Source organism: Stegodyphus dumicola, chromosome 3 (genome assembly GCF_044657685.1).
Source record: "Stegodyphus dumicola isolate Sdum_Otavi_A_Nest chromosome 3, ASM4465768v1".
Lineage (NCBI taxonomy): Eukaryota > Metazoa > Arthropoda > Arachnida > Araneae > Eresidae > Stegodyphus > Stegodyphus dumicola.
This window is the reverse complement of record NC_140770.1, coordinates 278545122-278567786: the sequence shown is the minus strand read 5'-3', so window position 1 is coordinate 278567786 and position 22665 is coordinate 278545122. Positions and strand designations below refer to the sequence as shown.

The window sequence follows — 22665 nt, the reverse complement described above, 5'->3', positions numbered from 1 at the left end:
ATCATTTTCTTGATGAATGGGTAGAGATGATTTCATCTAAAAAATTAGCTGAAAAACTTGATGCCTGTGAAAACGTTTGCGGAAACTTTCAAAAAAGGCCTGTAGTGGATCGGCAGAAAGAAAGATACAATGCACTAACTCAAGGTAAATTGAGTTCAGATAATAAAAATAAAACTGAAAAAAAATCGTCATCAGGATTTAATTCGCAAAGCTGGTTTCATAGACCTAGAAATCCACGTCCAGATGATAAATATGAAAAACGAAAAACGCCACAATGCTATCGGTGTGGGTCCTATCAACATTTAAGACCCCAATGTCCAATGGGTTACGTAAATGGTCATAAAATTCCTATATTAAGGGATTCAGGTGCTAGTATTGATATAGTTTGTCGCAAATACATCACGCCGGAAATGCTGACAGGTGAAAATGTGTGGGTGCAACAGCCATTAGATTTGAATACAACCTGTTTGTTTACCATTGGCTGAGATCGAACTAAATTGCGATCTTGGGCGAGTAATAACTAAGGCTGCCATTATTAGAAATGAACTCGACAAAGGAAGGTATTTATTAGGCAATCGAACTTTTGCACTGTTGAATAAACAAGGAAAGGAACCTGATAGTTGTCCTCACCAGGTTAATGCTGTCTCTACTAGAGCTCAAAAGAAAAGAGAAATAGCCGAAGAGAAGATCTTGGAACCGATGAAGGAAGAAAATAAAGCATCCAGAGATGTTTTTGAAGAAGAAGATAATTTACCGGAGCTAAATTCGGAAGATGAAACTCTCATGAAACTGGTAAACATTGACTCAGAAGAAATTGCACAACTTCAGCTTGCTTATAAGGAACTGTCTAAAATCATCCATGAAGTTAAAGAAGGTACAAGCAAAAATGAGAACTATAGTCTGACAGGAAAAGAACTTTTAGTTAAAAAAACGACGGATAAAATGGGCTTTGAAAGACAGCTTGTCGTTATACCTGAAAAACTCAAGCCGTCAATTATAAAGATGTGCCACGAAGGAACTTCTGGTCATTTGGGTGTCAAAAAGACCAAAGACAGACTTGCTAGATATTTTTACTGGACGAGGTGTTACAAAGAAACTGAAGATTTTGTAAGAACCTGTGATGCTTGTCAGCGCGCTGGAAAAGGAAATGACAAAAGGAAGGCTCCAATGACATTAGTACCAGTAATTTCCGAAATATTCACTAAAATAAATGTCGATACCGTTGGTCCGCTACCTATTTCAAAGACTGGGAAAAAATATATTATTACAGCTCTGTGTATGTCGTCCAAATATCCAGATGCTGTTGCGGTGACAGACATTTCTTCGCCATCTGTGATTGATGCTTTCTTACAGATTTTCAGTCGTATGGGTTTCCCAAAAGTAATCCAAACAGATCAGGGGACCTCTTTCGTCAGTGCTTTGACAGAGGAATTTTTGGAGCGTTTCGGCATTAAACATGTAAGAAGCTCTGTGTATCATCCGCAGAGTAATCCCGTTGAGCGATTCCATAGAACGCTAAAAAGGGTGTTAAGAGTCGTATGTATAGGAGCGACTTCGGATTGGGAGAATTATCTACCATCAGTTCTTTTTGCTCTCAGAACAGTCACACACGAAAGCACTGGTTTTACACCAGCAGAATTAGTTCATGGCAAAAACCTACGAACGCCAGTCACTTTACTTTATGAGCAGTGGCTAGAACCGATTGAAGAAAATAATAATGTTGTCAGTTACGTTTTCGAACTTATTAATCGAATCAAGAAATGCCAAGAACTTGCCGTGGAAAACATGAAAGAAGCTCAACAACGGAGGAAAATATGGTACGATCGAAACGCAGTGAAAAGAGAATTTGCTAGAGGAGATTTAGTTCTTGTTTTATCAACGAATTGTCAAAATAGACTAGAAGTACAGTAGAAAGGACCTGTAAAAATAGAGCAGAAAATTTCAGAAACCAATTATATTGTAAGTTTCGAGGAACAAAATGAGCCAAATCAAGTATATCACATTAACATGCTTAAACCATATTACAAAAGACCAGAAATGATTAATATGATAACTAAAGTGGAAGGAGACTTAGAAATGGACATTCCTCGTTTACCTTCCAATCCAAGTATATTAAATTTTTCGGACATCATAGAGGAGAATGAACTCGAGAAAAGGTTGAAATCCGAGCAAATAGAAGATTTACGAAAGATTTTAGGGAAATATTCTGGTTGTTTTTCAAATAATCCTAGACTAACAAACTTAGTTTGTCACGATATTGAGCTATTAAATAACGAACCAATACAAATAAAGCCATACAGACTGTCACCCCGACAGACTGAAATTCTCAAAAGGGAAATACAGAAAATGCTCGATCTTAAAATTATAGAGCCGGGAGAATCGGACTATACATCTCCCATGATTTTGATAGAATCTTCATCAAAGGATCCTCGGCCTTGTATTGATTATCGTAAACTCAATGCTGTTACTAAAACTGAATACTATCCTTTGCCTAATATTGAAGAACGTATCGAAACTGTAGCAAAAGCAAAATATATTACCCTATTAGATTTATCTAGAGGCTACTGGCAAATTCCGTTAACAGAAAGAGCCCAAAGATATGCAACATTTGTAACTAGTTTTGGAAGTTTCAGACCTTTACGTTTACCCTTTGGATTAAAAAATGCCCCATATTTTTTTAGCAAAGTTATGACTAAAGTCCTGGCTGGATGCGAAGGTTTCGCTGTACCATACCTGGATGACATTGCCATTTACTCAGAAAACTGGCAAGAGCACCTTAAAAATTTAACTTCTGTTCTAGAGAGAATACAGAAAGCAAATTTACGACTAAAACCATCAAAATGTAAATTTGCACAAGATCAAGTGAGATACCTAGGCCATGTTGTGGGACAAGGACAACGAACCCCGGATGAAGTAAAGATCCTGGCTGTAAAGGAGTATCCTACACCTAAAATTAAAACAGAAGTACGTGCTTTCTTAGGACTGGTAGGGTATTATCGCCAGTACATACCGAGATTTTCGGAAATTGCTTCACCCCTCACGGAGGTTTTGAAGGGGGTAACAAAAAAAGGAAATATAGAATGGTCTGAAATATGTGACAAAGCTTTTAAAAATTTAAAAGAGTTGCTATGCAAGAAACCAATTCTGTATGCTCCCGACTTTGATAAAAGGTTTATTATACAAACCGATGCCTCAGACAATGGCATGGGTATAGTACTATGCCAATTAGATGATGAACAACGTGAACATCCTATCTTGTATATAAGCAAAAAATTTACTAAGTTTGAAAAGAATTATTGTACTACTGAAAAGGAGTGCGCTGCTATCATCTACGCTATCAAGAAACTGCATTTTTATCTGGATGGTCAACAAGAATTCTTGATTCAAACTGATCATAATCCTTTGGTCTGGCTACAATCCAACGCCAAATGTAACTCTAGATTGATGCGCTGGGCACTTTCATTACAACCTTATAATTTTAAGGTCATTTATCGCAAAGGATCTTTGCACAAGAACGTAGATGTTCTGAGTAGAATTAAGTAATGTAATAACTCTTAGTATATGTAACCACGTTCAGGATTTATTTATTTATTTAATGCATACTCAACTGATGTATTTGAACGTTCTCCATTTTTTTCTTCTTATTTAAATGTGGTATAAAAATATTTGTTTAAAACTTAAAAATTTTGGCCTGAAGTTTGGAAACTTATGAGAGAAATTACCTTTTCTCTTTAAGCATTTGAGCAAGCCGAGCTTATAAACTTTCGAATTTTACAGAACTTTTCCCTTCGGCAAAAGTCTCTCCGTTGGGGGAGAGGTTGTAACAGCTTTACATATTATTAAAATCTTGTAGTTTAAATAATTTAATTATATGAACATTAAGGTATTTATGAATGGCAATATTTGAAACCAGACTCGAGTGCCACGTGCGACTCTCGCACGAAAAATGTAAATTATTTTTAAATGTTAGAATATGTTTTATCTTCTTGTTTGTATGTCGCCATTTTTTTGAGTGTTAAATAAAAGTTATTGCTGTGTTCGATCATTGGAGTTGCTTCATTTCGCCAAAGAAGTATTACAGCCGGTATAAAGTTCAACAGTTAGAAAGGAAAAGTTCCGCTTATCCTTCGTACATCTTTTTGTTTGCGAGAGTCTGTTAGGAACACGAAAACAACCACTGCGTCGGCAAATCTATTTTAAAATTAGGAAAGCTCGTTCTCTGAACGTACTGAGGAAGGGGAAAATTATAAGAATACTTTTTTTTTAATTTTCAGAACTTAACTCTAAAACACGAGGGGGAAAATTACGCGAGGAGATATGGTAATTTTTACAGAAAGGAAAGTTTGTAAAACATTTAAACAGTCTTTGCTATGGTGTAAAAAACCATTGGGAGTTTCTGGTTTGATTATCGTGACGGACTGAGTTGTTTTCGAGTTCTCCATTGCGATGCTAAGAGTTAACGATCTTCAAATGTATGTAACGAAAGCTATGGAATGCGAAGATTTAACGTTGCTTTTAAGCTTTGATGCAGTTGTCCCAAACTGGCAGCCAGCGGAAACGTTTCAATTATGCTATAAAGTATTTCTCCCGCCTTCCTAGCTTGCCTTCGCGGTGTGGTGATCTGCACACTGGGCGCGTATTCCAGAAGTCCGTGGTTCGATTCCCGGCGAAGGCGTTGCTCATTTTTCAAGTCTCCTGCTTCCAAAAAATACCTAATGTCTCTATAGTGGTGCCCAAACTAAAAAGTGTGGTGGATGGTGATTCTCCATACCCAGGATTTGGCGATTGGGTCCCCTAAAAAACCCATTCGCCCTCGAAAAGAGGGGTATATAAGGTATTTCTCCCTCCTTCCTAGCATGCCTTCGTGGTGTGATGGTCTGCACGCCGGGCGCGTATTCAAAAGATCCGTGGTGAGATTCCCGGCGATTGTTCATTTTTCAAGTCTCCTGCTTCCAAAAAAATACTTAATGTCTCTACAATGTATCTGTTGCAAATACGCTGTTACAAAGATTTCTAGTTATCTGAAGTCCGAATTTATATTCATTAGCATTAAAGACGCATACATTACGCAGCAAAAAATATATAAATGGAGTAATTAATATAGATTGGGATTTAAATCTTTTTCAAACATTTCGAGATATTAGCTTTATGTAGAGAAATATGATGTCATACAGCGATTGCAGCGCCCTCACCTGAAATAGGTGTTAGATGTGAGATGCTATACGGGAATGGCGCATTAAGCCATATCCTTTGATTAGTAGAATTTTCTGTATGTTGATTAAGTAACTAATTAACTGTACATATTGTAAATAAATATTTAACTTAACCTTGTCGAATATAGATCAATTATAGTGTCGAATATAGATCAATTATATAGATATGATGTTCTTCATAAAGAAAGATTAATTTTAGATACGGTAGAAGTTTCGCCTTAGAATAAAAAACCCATTTTGCGACTCTTTGCTTTGATTTGATTTTACTAACTTTTTTCGTACTGGTCTAAAAACAAATGAGTTCATTCACGAATTTTTGCACTAACATTTTGCGCTTTATTTAGGAATATTATATGCGTACAGCTTCTCCTCCCCCTCCGCAGTTGAAGAAAAGACTCCGATCGACCAATATCTGTGATGAAAATAATTTTTAATAATTTTTTTTACAAACTTTGAAATCTATCAGAATTGAAACACCAGTGAGTATCAAGTCAAGCTGTAGTAAGATATAAAGAAGTTTATAATTATTTATATACAAACATTTGTATTTTTAGCTACGCGTCGAAAAAAAAATTTTATAAATAAGAGAAAGACTAGACTGTCAAGTTTTGTCCCACTTCGAAATTGTTTTCTAAAAACTTAGAACATTTTCACAATTTGTCTATTTTTAATTTAAATTAAAAGCAGTTATTTAATGATTAGATACAGATTATGAGCTCAAGTTCAAAGTTTGTATGAAGACAATGTATAGGAAAACTACGTACAAAAATGAAGGGATGCCTTCGTGGAGGACTTTTTAAAAGAAACTGAATTGTATTCACGTTATGTATGGAGAATCGAAATCCGTTTGCTAGGATTTGAACATGGGGCAAATTATTAGAGTTTAATAGTCTTATTTCCTCGGCAATGGGTGACATGAGCAATATTAACTTAATGTCATTTATTACTTGCTGCATTAAAAGACAGCTTAAATATTGTTAAAAAAATTAAAAATAAATTAATTTTAGTTTGTATTCTGTATGCATGTTATTTGTATTGAGTCTTTAAATCCGATTATCATATTTATGAGTCATGAAAAATATAATATCAGCTTTCAGCTTGAGATTATTATTGACAAATAGCATTGCCATAGACTTGCACAGCGTTATCCCTATAGTATATGCAAGTCGGAGAAAAACAAGGCTTATATTAAAGTAAAGCTATGCAAAGAAGTCAGTTTTCTGCTGCTAATATATGGTAATACTTATGAAATCATAATTATATAGTACCGAGCTTTCTTCGCATAGAATTTTTTGTGAGGAGCTCTTTCTATCTTTCATACAATAATAATCGAGCTTTTTTTTTTTTTTTTTTTTTTTTTTTTTTTTTTTTTTTTTTAATGCAACAAGAACCAACTGTATCATTATACGTTTACTGGTATAATTGGTAAATTTATTTATAAGACTTTATCTGCAGGATTTTAAAGCAAGAAATATTCTTCTGCATTCACCATTGTTAAGCATCAGTTATTTTCTTATGTGTATCATTGCAATTCAAGTCTGATTGCTATCGACAGGAATAAAATCTTATTGAATTCCTGTTTAATCTTATTGTTTCCTGTGCTTAATTCCTGTTTCATGAACAGATTCGATTGATTCTCAAGTGACATTTGATTCGATTGTGTTCTCAACGGACGCGCCCTTGTGTTCTCACTGAGACAGATATCGTCTGCATCAAACGGGCCATTATCTACGAACAGATAAACCAGTATCTGACGGCTTACTCGCAAAATAAAGAGAAAATACTCATGTTTTTCAAAGAGATAATTCCATTTTGTTTTGCCTCTAAACTACATTGTTCATCATTCTAGTAGAAATGATAAGATAAATTTCAAGTTCGAGAAACCATGTCATGTAAATTTTCGAAAATCAACTACCACAAATAATATTTTTATTGCTTTTATCTAAACTTATTAGCCCAAAGGGCGTTAGCCCAGAAGGACTATTAATTTCGTTTTCGCATTTTGCGTCGAAAACTTTAAATGTCCGTTTCAGTTTTCAAATTGTTGCCACCAAATATTATCGCCTTGTATTACATTTAAAGAAATTAAATAACGAAGAATCTGCATGAATGTATGTATGTTTCTCGTACTGTGATAAAACGGCGGTTCCTAGAGCCCTCCAATTTTGAATAACGTACTTTTCCACCCGAATATGGGTATCTGAACCCAAATTTGGAATTTTGTTTATTATCTATTTCCTATTTTGTAAAACTTTAACGAATTTTTGATTAACAAACTCGATGAGCAATGGCAACACTGTACGAAGAAAAAAAAATATATCTCCAGTGCGCGACTGTGTATCACAATTTCTAAAGATATGTTGTTCTTTTTAAAGTATTTTGCGATATTCCTGTTGACTTGAATTTTATGGTTTCAGTGCGAAGAACATGATTTTTAATAAATAAAGGTAACACACAAAACGTTTCAGATTTTGGGGGGGGGTGTTTTATTAGGTTTATCAAATTTACGAATTTTTGAGCAGATTTTTTTCTGATTTTATAGTAAAAAAGCAGTTAATCTGAAATTTATATAAGAAATAAGCTTTCTGGAATTAAATGCAAAAATTAACGATGAATAGTTACTTAAATTTGTCTCCGAAGTTTTTCTTGTTACTAGTTTGAAACTCGATTTTATTTCTAAAACCGTGTTTCAGAGATTAAAACTGAAAATATAAAACCTCCCCTTCTGTTTCTAGAGAAGATGGAATTTTTTATTACTTTAGCCTTCGTTTCATAAATGTTAATTCCATTTTTAAATTTCAGTAAGTTTGCAAACATGTGGAAAAAAATAACAGAAAATAGCATCAGTTTGCTATTTAGTTTGCTATTTCTACGCACTTGCGTAATTCTGTCTTGTAGCAAATAGCTATTTTGTTTAATTCCTTAATGTCAAAAATCTTTCTAAATGTTTTTTTCAAATTTCTAAATATCAAAATCTATATCAAAAACTACCCGTTTAGAAAATGAATTCAGATGAAATTTGTGCTTTGTTACTATTAGAAGATAAATAGGTATAGGTCATTTACAAGTTTTAAAATTTAATAAATTTTACTGGGTTTTACTCGCGTTTACTGGAAATGAAATTTGCAAAATTGGAAGAAAAAAAAAATCAATTATTGAAATTATATCATATACGGGGTGTCCCATATGTATTGGTAAAAACTTTATGGGCAGGTAGAGCACATAAAAAGGTTCGAGAACCGCATAGAAACCTACGACCGCAAACGTCGTCGTAAGCCGCTGGGTGGTGGTGCTGTTCACAATGTTTGGGTTGGTTTGGTCGGCGACTGCTTTAGTCGGGCTTTACCTATTTGCCATCATCTATGACGTCAGCAAATGACCTCATCTTTTTGGAACCATGGACCTTATAAGAGATAGACTAACCCAGTGGGCTGGACCCGCATCACCGACATGTCAGCAAGAAAGAGTAGGGACGAACATGTTTACTTTAACACTGAAACCTATGGCGTTTGTATCACATAACTCTTTTTAATTATTAAATGTGATACGTTGTATAGCGATGAGATTATGAAAGCCACAGTTTTATACAAATAGGATTTAATATATCTCATTAAAGCCCTTTTTTCTGCATTTCGCGCATTTTTTTCGCGCGTAATTCTTGTACAAACATCTTTACTTTGGTAAAACGATAAAAACTCTAAGCACAGAATTTATGAACTTAATTTTGCGTACAAATAATGTAAAATTAAATAAGATTGATAGTACGTGATGCTTTGAAATAAATAAGGTAAAATTAAACAAGATATCTGATCATTTTTTTAAAATTTAATGACCATTTTCAGGCAGTGATTTTCAAAACTATAATAACATTACAAAACAATCATTTATTTGATTATATCATCATTAACTTATTAACATTAAAGTGGAATAATTATTTTAGTAATTTATAAAATTCGAAGCATAAAATTTTCTGAGAGTAATGAAGGAAAAAAAAAAGATAAAATCAAATCTAGAAGCACTCAGATTTTATATTACGCCCAAAAGGAACCTTTTTTTAACGTTTTGTGTGTTCTCTATATTTATCGAATATCATGTTCTTCGCCCGTAAACTACATGCATTTGAAAACATCATATCTTTAGAATTTCCGCACTGGAGATAAAACTGTTATTTTCCGTACAGTGCTCGCTCTGAACTCGTTGAGTTTGTTAATAAAAAATTCGTTAAAGTTTAACAAAATACGAAATAGATTAAAACAAATTCGAAATTTGGCAGTCCAGATGCCCATGTTCGGGTGGAGGATTACATTATTCAAAATTTGATGGCTCTAAATACTGTCGTTTTTGTCACAGTGCGAGAAACATACATGTATTCATGCAGATTCCTCATTATTTAACTTCTTTAGATATAATCCAGAGAGATAATATTTGGTAACAACAATTTGCAAGGAGACACGGACATTTATAGTAAAACAGCGCAAAATGCCGCTTCGAAACTAACAGCCTTTCTAGGCTACCGCCGCTTTGGGCTAATAAATTAAATTAACAGTAAATAAAAAAATCTTATGCAGAACTAAAAATAAATAAAAAATAATCACTATAAAATACAAGCAAAATTCATGATTATGGTTAAATACAATTTTAATATTAGAATTAAATGTATAAAAATGTTTAAGGAGTCAAAAGTGTTTATCACTAGATGTATTATGAAATATAATCGAAACAAAATTCCTTTATAGAAATTGTGTTATAATACTCATCTATAATTTTAAAAAGGCAGCATAATTTAGAATTTTAAACAAAACTTTCAAAATTTCATTTTTAAATATTTTATTTTTTTTTTTACTTACCAATAAAAAGCATAAAATTTGCTTGTTTGAAATTTTCTATTAGTTCAGATTTAAAATATTATTTTCTAAAACAAGTAGTTACAAATTTCCTTACAGCATAGGAAAAGCTAAAAAAATATCCAGCCCTGAAAGCATGTAATAGCTTTATAATTATTTGGAACGTTAATTATGCTTGATAAATATGCTAAATTTTTAAAAATCAATCTCAATTTCAAAAATAAAAATATGTAGAAATTCTAATTTGTGAAATGAAGCGCTACAACCAGCTTTTTCTTGAACAATTATACACGCTGCATTAGGCAACCACTGTTAAATTTTTGCAAGTCGTCCGTACTCCTCCGGATGTGATCAAGGTGACAGCCGGGAACGCCTCAGACGAGGGAGAAAATCCATTTGGATTAGTCTATTTCTTATAAGGTCCATGTTTGGAACAAGTTCCAGCAAGCTTACTTCGCCCTGTGCCATAAAACACATCAGGACATTTTAGGCTATTGGTCTGATGAAGTGGCGTATTATCGCGCATAACATCCACTGCAGCTAACCTCTCATTTTTTTATATTCTTTTATGCAATTTTTTTAAAAAAATGTTGATTTGTCACAAATTTTGTACAATTTCAGAAGAATAAAATAATAAATTGGTAATCTAGCAGTAGATTTTGAGCTTTGCTACTGATTTATTACTAATCTGAGTGAAAAATCTGTGGCAATTGCGTCAACTAAGAATTTTACTGTCTTTTTTGTGGAAATTTCGTTATAACTGAAAATCTCATTTGATTGTTAAAACTAATTTACATCCACTTGTTGAAGATTAAATTTAAAATCCTCGCCTAAGAAGATCTTTTTTAAGATATAATCACAGTAACGATATCATTTTATAAGAATAGTCAACTGCCGATTGACTGGGATAATTATTGATAGTTATAGGAACGATGGTCACGAAATAAAAGCACGGTTGATCCAAGCAATTATTCGGAATAATTATGGATTATTCGGATTAATTCCCGATTATTCGGAATAATTATGGAGACGACTACCACGGTAAATCAAAATCACGGTTGAATCGAGGCAACTGCCGATTAACTGGGATAATTATGTATAATTGTGGCAACGACCACCATGGTTGATCTGAAGCGACTCTTGATTAACCGAAATAGCTATAGAGTCGGCAATCACGTTAAATCAAAATCACGGTTAATTCGAAACAACTGGGATAATTATGGGGACGACCATGGTAAACCAAAATCATGTTTAAACTCTGACAACTGCTAGTTAACGAGGATAACTGCAGGTAATTATGGAACGACAATCACAGTCAATCAAAATCATGGTTAATTTGAGGGAGCTTCCGAGTCATCGGAATAAATACGGGGACGATGACTGCGATAAATTAAAGTCACTTTTACTCCAAGGCAACCACCGATTAGCTGGAACAGTTATGGGAACGACAGCCACTATAAATCAAAATCACGGTTAACTCTAGGTAACTGCCGATTGTTTGGGATAATTAAATACGGGATAATAAATACGGGGACGATGACTACGGTAATCCGAAATTACTTTACTCCACGGCAACCGCCGATTAAAAAGGCAATTATGGGAACGACAGCCACTGTAAATCAAAATCGCGGTCAACCCGAGGCAACTGCCGACTGACTTGGATAATTATGGGAATGACGACCACGATAAGTCAAAATCACGGTTAAACAAAAGGCAATTGGAAAAGAGAAAGAAGAAAGTAATCTGTATTATAATTAAGGGGAAAATACTATTCATAATTGACTTCTATTTTCAAGCATTTGAATGTGAAAAATAAATTCAGTGAGTTAGGTAGAGCCCTTGTTCAAAATAATAAGAACGCACAGCTAATAACGGTAGACTGACATCATTAGAAATGAAGAACGTTAAGTTAAAAAATGTCTGTGACCTGTAGCTATCTCACGAACTTTTCTTTCTCTTTTCGGATATTCGGTAAACAATTTTGCTTCATTCTGATGTTTTGCGGTAGCAATTTTTCCAATATTCCTCAATCAACGAACTTAACATTTTTTAAACGGAATTTAGTTGATTTGCAACCCGGTTAATAGGGAGTTGAGTGCATTTAAGAGCAATACGAAACCAAGTTTTTTGCTACGGATAAAATGTAACATGTTCTGGAAATACAAACCAATTCCCTTACCTCTTCTGTAATCTGCTCGCCTGAAACGTTCAGTCCTTGTTGATCCGATTTTTCATTCATATTTACAACCAGACAGTGTTCTAATAAAACTCCGAATATAAGGCAAACACAGACCCCCATCCAGACGTCCAGAGCTGTCGTATAGGATATTTCGGGAATGAGGTCATTGGCCGAGGTATTCACTACGAAGAAACATATAAGGCTGCCCATCCAGATACCAAAACGTGCTGTTGTCATGTGTGAACGTAACCAAAATGTGACGAATGACAGCAAGACGAGAGCAGCCGTCGGCAGATATAGACGTACTAGATAGTAGTTGAAATTTCGGGAAAACAGCATGTCAAATTTCAAGCAACTGTACTCCCCTGTAACAAATGAAAGAGAAGAAAAATTACCACACCAAATTGTGATTCAAATGGGACAGACGATATTAATGTCAAATTACTGAAGGCACAAGATATTTCAAGCATTTTGCTTAGCATATTAAAATTTCGGCAATGTCCTTCAGAATTAAGACATTTATTGAATTTACTTTTAATTAACCTTTTACTTGAGTAGATGCCTGCCCGGCCAGCTGCCTAAAATAGTTCTTGTAGAAACATCTGACGTACTCAGCTCAAGAGCACGAAATTCCTCATGGCAAGGAGCGCTCAGCCTTGAGCACCTAACAGGTGAGAGTGCGATTTAGCTCTGTTCCGCCTTCGATTTTGATGGAGAGCAACCCCGGGGGGGGGGAGACGCGTAATGCCAAACTGCACGTTCAGTTGATCAATGTTAAACGAATTTCGCATACTGCGCATGCTCAGAAGAGAATTTGGCGTAATTACCACTTTTGTACAATTTTGAAAGAAGATAAATACGGTGTGTGTTTGATATTCTGTTCTTTATTGAGTATACTTGTGAGGAATAAAAGCAACTGCGTATGGTAAATAACTATATGTTCCATTCGTATATACTTTAACAAATTAAAGAATTAATCCAGTTTAAATTACTGAATTAAAGTCCAGGAAATTATTATAAATAACTGATATTAAATATTGTTACGAATTTGGTATTTAAAAATCTAATGTTAGTTCAATTATAAATTAAATGGTTTTATTTCTCGCGCAGTGCAGCGCGTGACGAATATTAAAAGAAAGCTAAGCCGGAAAAATTGAAAATACAAGAGCGCGTGCATTAAATAAATAAATATCTCTTTTTGATTTCGAGAAAATACTGGAAAATTCTAGCACGTGATTTTAAAATCTTATGAAAGGAGGAAAACATCTCAGTTTGTAGCAGTTGCTTAGTTTGTTGTTGTTTAGAAAACAGCTGTTGTTGGTTATAGCGAATTCGCGGATTAGCGTTCTTTAGCTGTTTTGAATTACGTTCTATTGTACATTTGAGTAGTTAAAAGATAACTACTGTGAGATATTGTAATACTGCGTGATAATTTGAAAAGATTTAAGCATTTTTGTTGTGATAATAATAAATTTTTGTTCATTTTTCATCGGACTTGTGCATTCATTTCGTAACGAATCCGTACGCACGCAACAATATTATAACGTTTATGAACAAATTAACCAAAATGAAATGAAGCAGAAGCAAATGCATTAAGCACAAATAAATTTCGGTAGTATTATAATTGTAAATAGTTGATGAGACCTACATGATGAACAGGCTTCTGTAATGGCTGCTTATGCTTAGTCGCCAGTATTTCCTGTTACGCCAACGCTACACCACTGAGCATGCGCTGGAAACGAAATTCTTTAACACTGATCAACTCAATGTGCGGTTTGCCATTACGCCTACCGTTCTACTGGGCCGATTGACGAAATTCAACTTGCATTTTTCATGTCTCGAAAGCGCAATCTAGGATATGTATTAGATTTATATATATCATTGTTCTAATATAGGTATTATGACACAAAATCGGACTTCTTCTGAAATGACATGCCAATTTTTTTTCCATATTTCGATTCTACGACTCATTATGCCAAACTGCCAAGTTTTGTAAAAATCGCACGAGTAGTTTTTAAAAAATTAGCTCTTAAAATTTTAGCTGCTCCATGCTGGTTGAATTTGGTATATATTTATTTATCTCTCTTTCTTTATTAAACATATTTGATTCTTCCTTTCACATTTCGAAATTTAGGCTCATTACAAATAAAATTCGCGCATTTTTTATGATTTATTTTTAAAATAAGTCATAAAAAAATGGGCGAATCTTTACAAATCTTCTAAAGGTGCTCAGTATATATTAATGTAAATATCTCCTTCATATTTGTAAGTTAGGCAATGCTTTATTACTAATTTCATTTCCGTTATATTTTTTAGTAATATTTTCATTTCCATTACATTTTATGTACTATAGTATTTGTTCTTCACTTTTATTTTCTGCACAGTCTTTAATGAAGCGTTCACACGAGAGCTTTGCGGTAACTAGAGACGTAAGCTAAACTTTATTGCTAAACTACCAGACTATGCTACGTTACGAGTGGTGTAAGGATTTTGTCTTGTGATAAGGTCACATAAAAGAAGAAGAGACTGAAGATTAATATGGAAGGATGTCTCGTGAGAATAAGCTGAAAAAACACGTTTTCAATAGTTGTTAAAATAGTCTTTATTAAAATAATTAAATCGTTGGCAATGTTAAAAACGCAAGCTCGAGAGCCACGAATTGCTCTCGCACGTAAAATGTATAGAATTTGATTTTTGAAATAGATAGGTTTTTCTCTGCAGAATTGTATGTAGCCATTTTTTTTAGCATTCAATAAATTTTATTATGTTGTGTTTTGTTTTCAACCTGATGTCACAACCTAGGGTTTGTATAGCGGTTTCGGCCACTACACCACAGCAGTAAATATTAAAAGTTGGTGGCAGCGGTGGGATTGTTCCTGAGAGTAAATTTAAGAACGGACTTTTTCGCCTGTGAACTTGAGTTTTATGTAAACAGTCAAGACTTTCTTCTCTTCAAGAACGATCTAATTTTGCGTGCAAGGACAGTTCGCGTGGTGAAGCCTCTTCAGTGACAAGTGACAGTGTGTCAGAAGGGAACGCCGGATGAAGCGTGATCTAGTGCCGCAAAATAGTGAAATTTCCCGGAAGAATATCCAAGTAGTGCCAGGAGAGTCAATCGAAGGCGTCTTCAAAATTGGTGAGTACCATTTTTGTGATTTTGGAGAGGTTATGCCAGTTATTCGAGACTAGACTTATTTTGGATATAGAGCAGGAAAAGGTTGCCTCTTAATTAGCATTTTTTCAATATACGCTTTGTTTGTAGGCATAGGTGTTATCATTAAGTGTTATAAGGCAATTTGTGTTCAGAATTGTTAGGGAATTATTCAGTTTTGGAGAGATAGACCTGTTGTTGTTTTTGTGTTATTGTTTTTCGGGCTAGGTTATTTTTCTTTAATTTTCCATAATGGGTGAGTTTATGAGGAAATTTACTAAAGCTCTGCTATTGGAGTTAGCGGAGGAGTTTGAAACAAATGTGTCTCAGGCAAATAGAGTAAGAGAAATTAGGCAGGCTATTCTAAATGCAAGAATTTGGGCTGCGACTGAGCAGAGAAAAGCAGAAGAAATAGCGAACAAGAGAGAGCAGAACGGGAACGGGAGCGGGAGCGAGTTTATGAATTGGAAAGGTTAAAACTGATGAATGTGGTTCAGACTAATAGCCTAGCTTCCACGGTTTCGAAAGTTGAACAATCTAGAGAAAAAAAGGTTAATTTGAAAGATCTAGTACCGCGTTTTGAACCGAGTAATATAGATATTTCATTATTTTTATGCTATTTGAGAAACAAGCTCAAAAAGAGAACGTTAATGAGATTGATTGGGTCTCGCAATTAATTCCTTTATTACCTTACGATGTAGCCCAGTTAATAGTGAAAGAACCAGCCGATAAAGGGGATGATTATCAGCATGTTAAGAAATTACTCATGTAGAGATTCAAGCTTAGTTCTTGGGCACTAAAAACAAAATTTGAAGAACATTCTAGAAAAAACGGAATGTTATGGGTGGATTTAGTGTATGAATTGAGAGTGTATTTAGAGAATTGGTTGGATTCAGTAGAAGTTCAAGATTTTGAAAGTCTTAAGGAACTTATGCTCACTGAGCAAATTAAGCGGCGAGTCCCTCTAGAAATAAGAGAGCACTACTTAGACAATTGGGAAGAATTTAAAACAGCTTCCATTTTAGCAGAGAAATGCGACAAGTATGAGGCTTTGCGAAGAGATATGAGGAAGTTAGAACAGAGAGCGGAGTTAAAGAAACCATTTGAGAAAGACAGAGAGCGGTATATAAATTCTAACTGTAGTTATAATCAGAAAAGTAGTGGTCATCAAAGAATTAAATCAGAGGAGCATATAAAAGTGGAGGCTCCTAAAAAAAAGCAAGTTTTCAATGAAGCAGGTTTCGAGAAACAGCGGAAAATAAGGTATTACCAATGTGGAAAGGACGGACATATCCGACCTAACTGTCCATCGCTGGAAAAGAATAAGGCTAATCTGGTGAATAATATAGGAACGGAGAGTTTAGGAAAATGTTTTGAGCCGTATTTCAAGAAAGCAGTAATTAATGGGATAGAGAGAGAATATCTGAGAGATACTGGAGCTGGTATAGATCTGTGTAATAGTACTTGGATTAATACTAATGACTTATTAGGGGAAACTGTATGGGTGAAACAGCCTTTGGACACAGAATGTAAATGTTTACCTTTGGCGAAAGTCACCATTGAAAGTGATTTTGGTGTGGTCACCACAAAGGCTGCGGTTACTCCGGTAGAGTTAGATAAAGAGTACTATTTGTTAGGGAATAAAACTGCACAGTTAATTGAGGAAATTAGGGAACGACCGGTTCTCTTGAATGCTGTGGAGACTCGTAGTCAGGCGCATGCGCGCAGGAGTTTAGAGAGAGCGAGTGCAAAGGACTTAGAATCCAGATCGGAAGAAAAGAAAGAGATAGAAAATGAAAGGGCCGTCAATAATGAGCATTCGGAAGAAAGGAATTTAACCAGTAATACGGAGGAGACAATTAAAATTGCAGACATCAGTTTAGAAGAAAGGTCTATCCTTGCTGATGTTTCGCCAGCAGAATTCTTGGAAGCACAAAAAACTTGCGCTAGTTTAGCGACCCTGTGGAAGAAAGGGGAAAGTGAAAATGAAAAAGAGTTTATAATAGTCAAGGAAAGACTATTCAGAGTGGCAGATTCTAAAAAAGGGGAAGATAAGCGTCAGCTGTGTGTGCCTCTCGTTTTTAGGAAAGGGATCTTGAAGTTATGCCACGAGGAAATCTCTGGTCATTTAGGTGTAACAAAAACCAAGGATAGAGTTTTGACACACTATTTCTGGCCTAATTGCTACCAGGAAATTGAAGAATTTGTGAGGACGTGCGATATTTGTCAGCGTGTAGGTCATAATAAGGATAAAAAGAAAGCCCCTATGAAGATTGTGCCTGTTATATCAGAAGTGTTTAGCAGATTAAATATTGATGCAGTAGGACCTCTGATCCCTAGTTCGCGTGAAAATAAATACTTAATCACGTCTATTTGTGTTGCTTCCAAATATCCAGATGCCATTCCTGTACAGAATTTAAACTCTAAATGTGTGATTCAAGCCTTGATCCAAATCTTTTCTAGATCAGGTTACCCTAAGGAAATTGAGTGTGATTTGGGGAGATCGTTTACCAGTGAACTTACATCTGAGTTTTTTAGCAAGTTCGGAATTAAGGTGTATCATTCTTCTGTGTGTCACCCTCAAAGCAATTCCGTTGAAAGGTTGCATTCCACCTTGAAAAGGGTATTTGAAGGCTTTGTGCTTGGAAAGCGGGAAGGACTGGGAAGAATGTTTGCCATGTGCTTTTTTCGCCCTCAGAACTGTTAGCCATGAGAGCACAGGTTTTAGTCCCTGCGAGTTAGTACATGGAAAAATTTGAGAATGCCTCAAACGATTGTGTATGAAAACTGGCTAGAGGAAGAAAGTTCAGACCCCACTGTGGTCGAGTATGTTCTAGACTTAATAAACAGATTAAAGAAGTGTCAGGAGCTGGCTGTAGAGAGAATGAAAGAGTGTCAGAGTAAAAGGAAACTCTGGTATGATCGCAACGCTGTTAAGAGAAGGTTTAAGGTCGGAGACCTCGTGCTTGTTTTAGCCACGTCTAAACCACACAAAATGGCTCTGAACTGGATAGAGCCAGGTAAAGTAACTAGTGTGATTTCCGAAACCAATTATACGGTAGAGATTCCAGGTAAGCGTAGCAGTGACACCATTTATCACGTAAATTTGATAAAACCTTATTATCAGTGCCCCGAGTTTGGGAATCTTGTGATGGAGGAGGTCATGGAAGATATTGAGGGAGAAGTGGACATTCCTTATCCCTTGGCTGATCCAAGTCAGGTAGATTTTTGGAAAATAGTTGGAGATAGTAAGCTAGAAGAAAGAGCTTCGGCAGAGGAAATAGGAAAATTCCAAGAAGTTATAAGGAAGTATGGAGCGGTGTTTTCGTCCGACCCCTGCTGTACGTTTTTGGTCAAAATGGATATTAAATTGTAGGATGAGACTCCGGTTAGAGTCAGGCCTTACCGAATGTCGGCGAGACAAACCGACATCCTAAAAGAGGAAATTAGGCGGTTGCTTGAGTTAGGAGTCATAGAAGTCGGGCAATCTGATTATGCTTCGCCTATGATCTTAGTAGAGGTCCCAGGTAAAGATCCTCGTCCTTGTATAGACTACAGAAAATTAAATTCAAAAACTATGACAGAATTTTTCCCTCTTCCCAATATTGAAGAAGTGGTAGAAAAAGTCAGCGCAGCTCCATTTATCACAATCATGGATCTAACCAAAAGATACTTCCAGATACCACTCACAGAGCGCGCACGGAGGTATGCCGCATTTGTGATGCCTTTTGGATCTTTCATCTCGAAGAAAATAATTTTTGGGCTTTTAAATGCGCCTTTCTATTTTTGTAAATTGATCGCTCAAGTTTTAGGAGGGCTGGACAATTTTGTTCTACCGTATATTGAAGACATCGCAGTCTTTTCGCCGACTTGGGACAGGCATATGAAGGATTTGGATGTGGTTTTAGGTTGCCTTCAGGAGGCTAAATTGACTGTTAAGCCCTCGAAATGCAAATTCGCACAAGACCATGTGAAATTTCTGGGTCATGAAGTAGGGTCTGGGAAAAGGTCGCCTAGTGAGGCCAAGATTCAAGCAATCAGAGATTTTCCGATCCCCACTACTAAAACACAGATACGTAGCTACCTTGGTACTGTGGGCTACTATGCAAGGTACATAAAAGACTACGCCAGTATTGCGGCACCTTTGACAGACGCTTTGAAGGGGAAAAACAAAAAAGAAAAAGTGATTTGGACAAAAGAGTGCGACGAGGCTTTCAATAAACTGAAGACCAAACTAGTAAAAAGTCCGGTTTTATTTGCACCAGATTATTCTAAAGAATTTATTGTGCAGACAGATGCCAGCTTATATGGTGCAGGTATTGTGTTGTCTCAAAATTCAGGATGGGGAGGAACACCCTATACTGTATCTTAGCAAAACGTTTACTAAAGCGGAGCGAAATTATAGCACCATTGAAAGAGAACTAGTGGCCATTATTTATGGACTGAAGAAACGAAGTCATTACTTAGATGGACAGAAATTCAAGATACAGACGGATCATAATCCGTTGACTTTTTTAAACAAAATGATGGGATCAAATTCTCGTTTGACTCGCTGGGCATTGTGTCTCCAACAGTACAACTTTGAAATTGTTCATAGGCCAGGAAAATTACACGGTAATGCAGATGGCTTGAGTCGTGGCCTAGTCCAGTGACTAAATATCACTAGTAGATACAAAGTAAGGTAAAAAGTAATGAAAATGGGTGAAAATGATTTTTGTAGAGTTTTGGAATTATATTTGTGTAGATTCAAAATTGTTTGCATTGTGTGTTTCATTTTCAAAAAAATTGTTAGAATTAAATGTTTTATTTTACGTATTAGCATTGTGTAAAATTTGAGGAATATGCTTTGTATAAGGCACACATTAGGAGTAGTTTAAATTATTTTTGTTGTATTTGTGCGGTTATGTTATCTAAAAAATAAGTGCAGGGTAATGTAACTGGCTTCTCTATTATCACTTAAATGGTTACCGCTTGTGTTTTGAAAGCAGTGAAATGTATTTAGAATTTTTTCTTCCATAGTCAAGAAAAATTTCTTTATGAGGGGCGGAGTTGTGATAAGGTCACATAAAAGAAGAAGAGACTGAAGATTAATATGGACAAGGATGTCTCGTGAGAATAAGCTGAAAAAACACGTTTTCAATAGTTGTTAAAATAGTCTTTATTAAAATAATTAAATCGTTGGCAATGTTAAAAACGCAAGCTCGAGAGCCACGAATTGCTCTCGCACGTAAAATGTATAGAATTTGATTTTTGAAATATATAGGTTTTTCTCTGCAGAATTGTATGTAGCCATTTTTTCAGCATTGAATAAATTTTATTATGTTTTGTTTTGTTTTCAACCTGATGTCACAACCCAGGGTTTGCATAGCGGTTTCGGCCACTACACCACAGTCTAAACTATTCACCTTTATTACTTAAGGTAAAATAACACGCCGAACAAATATTTATTTAGAAGTCAAACACCAAAACTGTGAAAATTTGCAAATATAACGCTGATTTTTGTTGTTTGAGTTCTAAATTAGTATTCAACTTTATACCAACGGGGTATAAAAACCAACTAATCGAAGTAAAGGAAACAGCAGCTGACGTTCGGTCGACGATATCGCCGAGTCAGCTGCACACACACACAGTCATGTGCAGCTTTATATTTCCTGATAGACTGCGATTTAAACCTTGTTCTACAGATATAAACGGACTTATAGACAAGAAGTCTATGACCACTAGACCACCGAGTGAAAACTCCATACGAGAAGAAAAAAGATAATTTAAAGTAATTTCTAACCTGTATTAGTTCTAGACTTGCAATGGTCAGTAAAAAAGGAATTCAGTGTAAATTTTGACATATGCAGATTTTTCGTCACTTGCACAGGGTCATCACGTTTCCACAAGAATACCAAATCGTCAGTTGTGTAACCATCTGAAATTAAAGCATATTCTATTATAAAGCTCGATTAGTGGGCCACAAAAAGAGAAGCAATGTAATAAGATTTCAACTCACAACTTGCGAATATTATTGTGCGCACCTGGTTGTCAAACGGGAAATTCTCTAAGTTACACGGAGAAAACAGCTTCAAAGATATCCTGCAATATGAAATTATATATTTCTAGTGGAAGAGTAAATATATAATATTAGAGAAATCCAAAAAATTTTGTAAAACCACCTACTATTAATATGTAGGTGTTTTCTACACATTTATATACAATACATACAGGTAATATATTAATACAAATAACTCATAGAAGCACAAATATTAAAAATATCACAGCGGCAAGAATCAGTATAAGTTGCAACAATTTGAAGGACTATAGTTTCAAAGGTTCAATAGAACATCTTTCTTCAGTTGCAGGAGTGAAAATGACAAAAGGGTGTGCATTTAATTATGACAAAGCACACTAGGGCTATCTGCCTAAGGGGAGGGATGCCTTCGTGAAGGACTTTCTAAGGGAAAATGGCTCGCATACACGTTACACATGCGGAAAACCACGAAAACACACATGCAGCCAGCCCGTTCGCCGGATTCGAACCTCGGACCGAACTACCAGTGTTCAGCGACTTTACCGCTCGGCCGCTGGTGGGCCAAATGATAAAAGGGAACCATGTGCTTATAGGGTTCTAATTATGTATGTTTAAATCAATCGGTGCTTCAGAGCACTTGGTAGAGATAAATGTGACATCCTGTGTGAATTAAGAATTAATACACTACATTAGTTCCTTAGTTATCCAAATACGGAGTGTATTAATCCGGCATACAATACCGGAATTAATGCACTCCACCACTTGCGGGCGTTTAAAATAATATAAGTTGAAACTGAAATTCAAGTATCGTACTCAGAGATTGCATAAAAGGGTCTACCTATGTTGGCTCAAGTATTTTAAATGGCGTCAGCTAGCAAAATGGCTAAAAATGAAATATGTGGGGAGCTGGCTATAGGGATGTAAAGTCTGAAGCTCTAACTCTAAAACATTTAAAACCGCGAACTTAAATATTCAGACAACTAATTTATATTCTGGTGAGGACTACTGAAAGGAGCAGTACAGTAAAGGGTTTAAATCATAATAATTGTTTAATTAAAATAAAAACCTTACATGCTTACGCGGTAGTAATAGACAAAAAATTTCAATAAAGTTCCAGATAAAGAAAAGAGAAAATACCATTGGGCCATCTCTTGACAAAAAGTGAAAACAATTATAAACTTTTTTTTAGTTAAAGATGGTTAAGAGTTGGAATCATTAACTAAAAATAAAAGACTTTTATTAATGTGAAATGCTTCTAAAAA

The 22665-nt window shown here is 35.2% G+C and overlaps 1 protein-coding gene across 1 annotated transcript in view; it reads right to left on the bottom strand.

Annotated features, from left to right (window-relative positions):
• The window catches only part of LOC118180247 (glutamate-gated chloride channel-like), an 85373-nt gene that overhangs the window by 7049 nt on the left and 55659 nt on the right, over nucleotides 1–22665 (bottom strand). Inside the window, exons 6-8 of the mRNA XM_085814216.1 lie at nucleotides 21386–21468; nucleotides 21170–21304; nucleotides 12237–12601 (exon numbers count right to left, since the gene is read on the bottom strand). Coding sequence (XP_085670342.1) covers nucleotides 12237–12601; nucleotides 21170–21304; nucleotides 21386–21468 — 583 coding nt within the window. The remainder of the gene's footprint in view (nucleotides 1–12236; nucleotides 12602–21169; nucleotides 21305–21385; nucleotides 21469–22665) is intronic.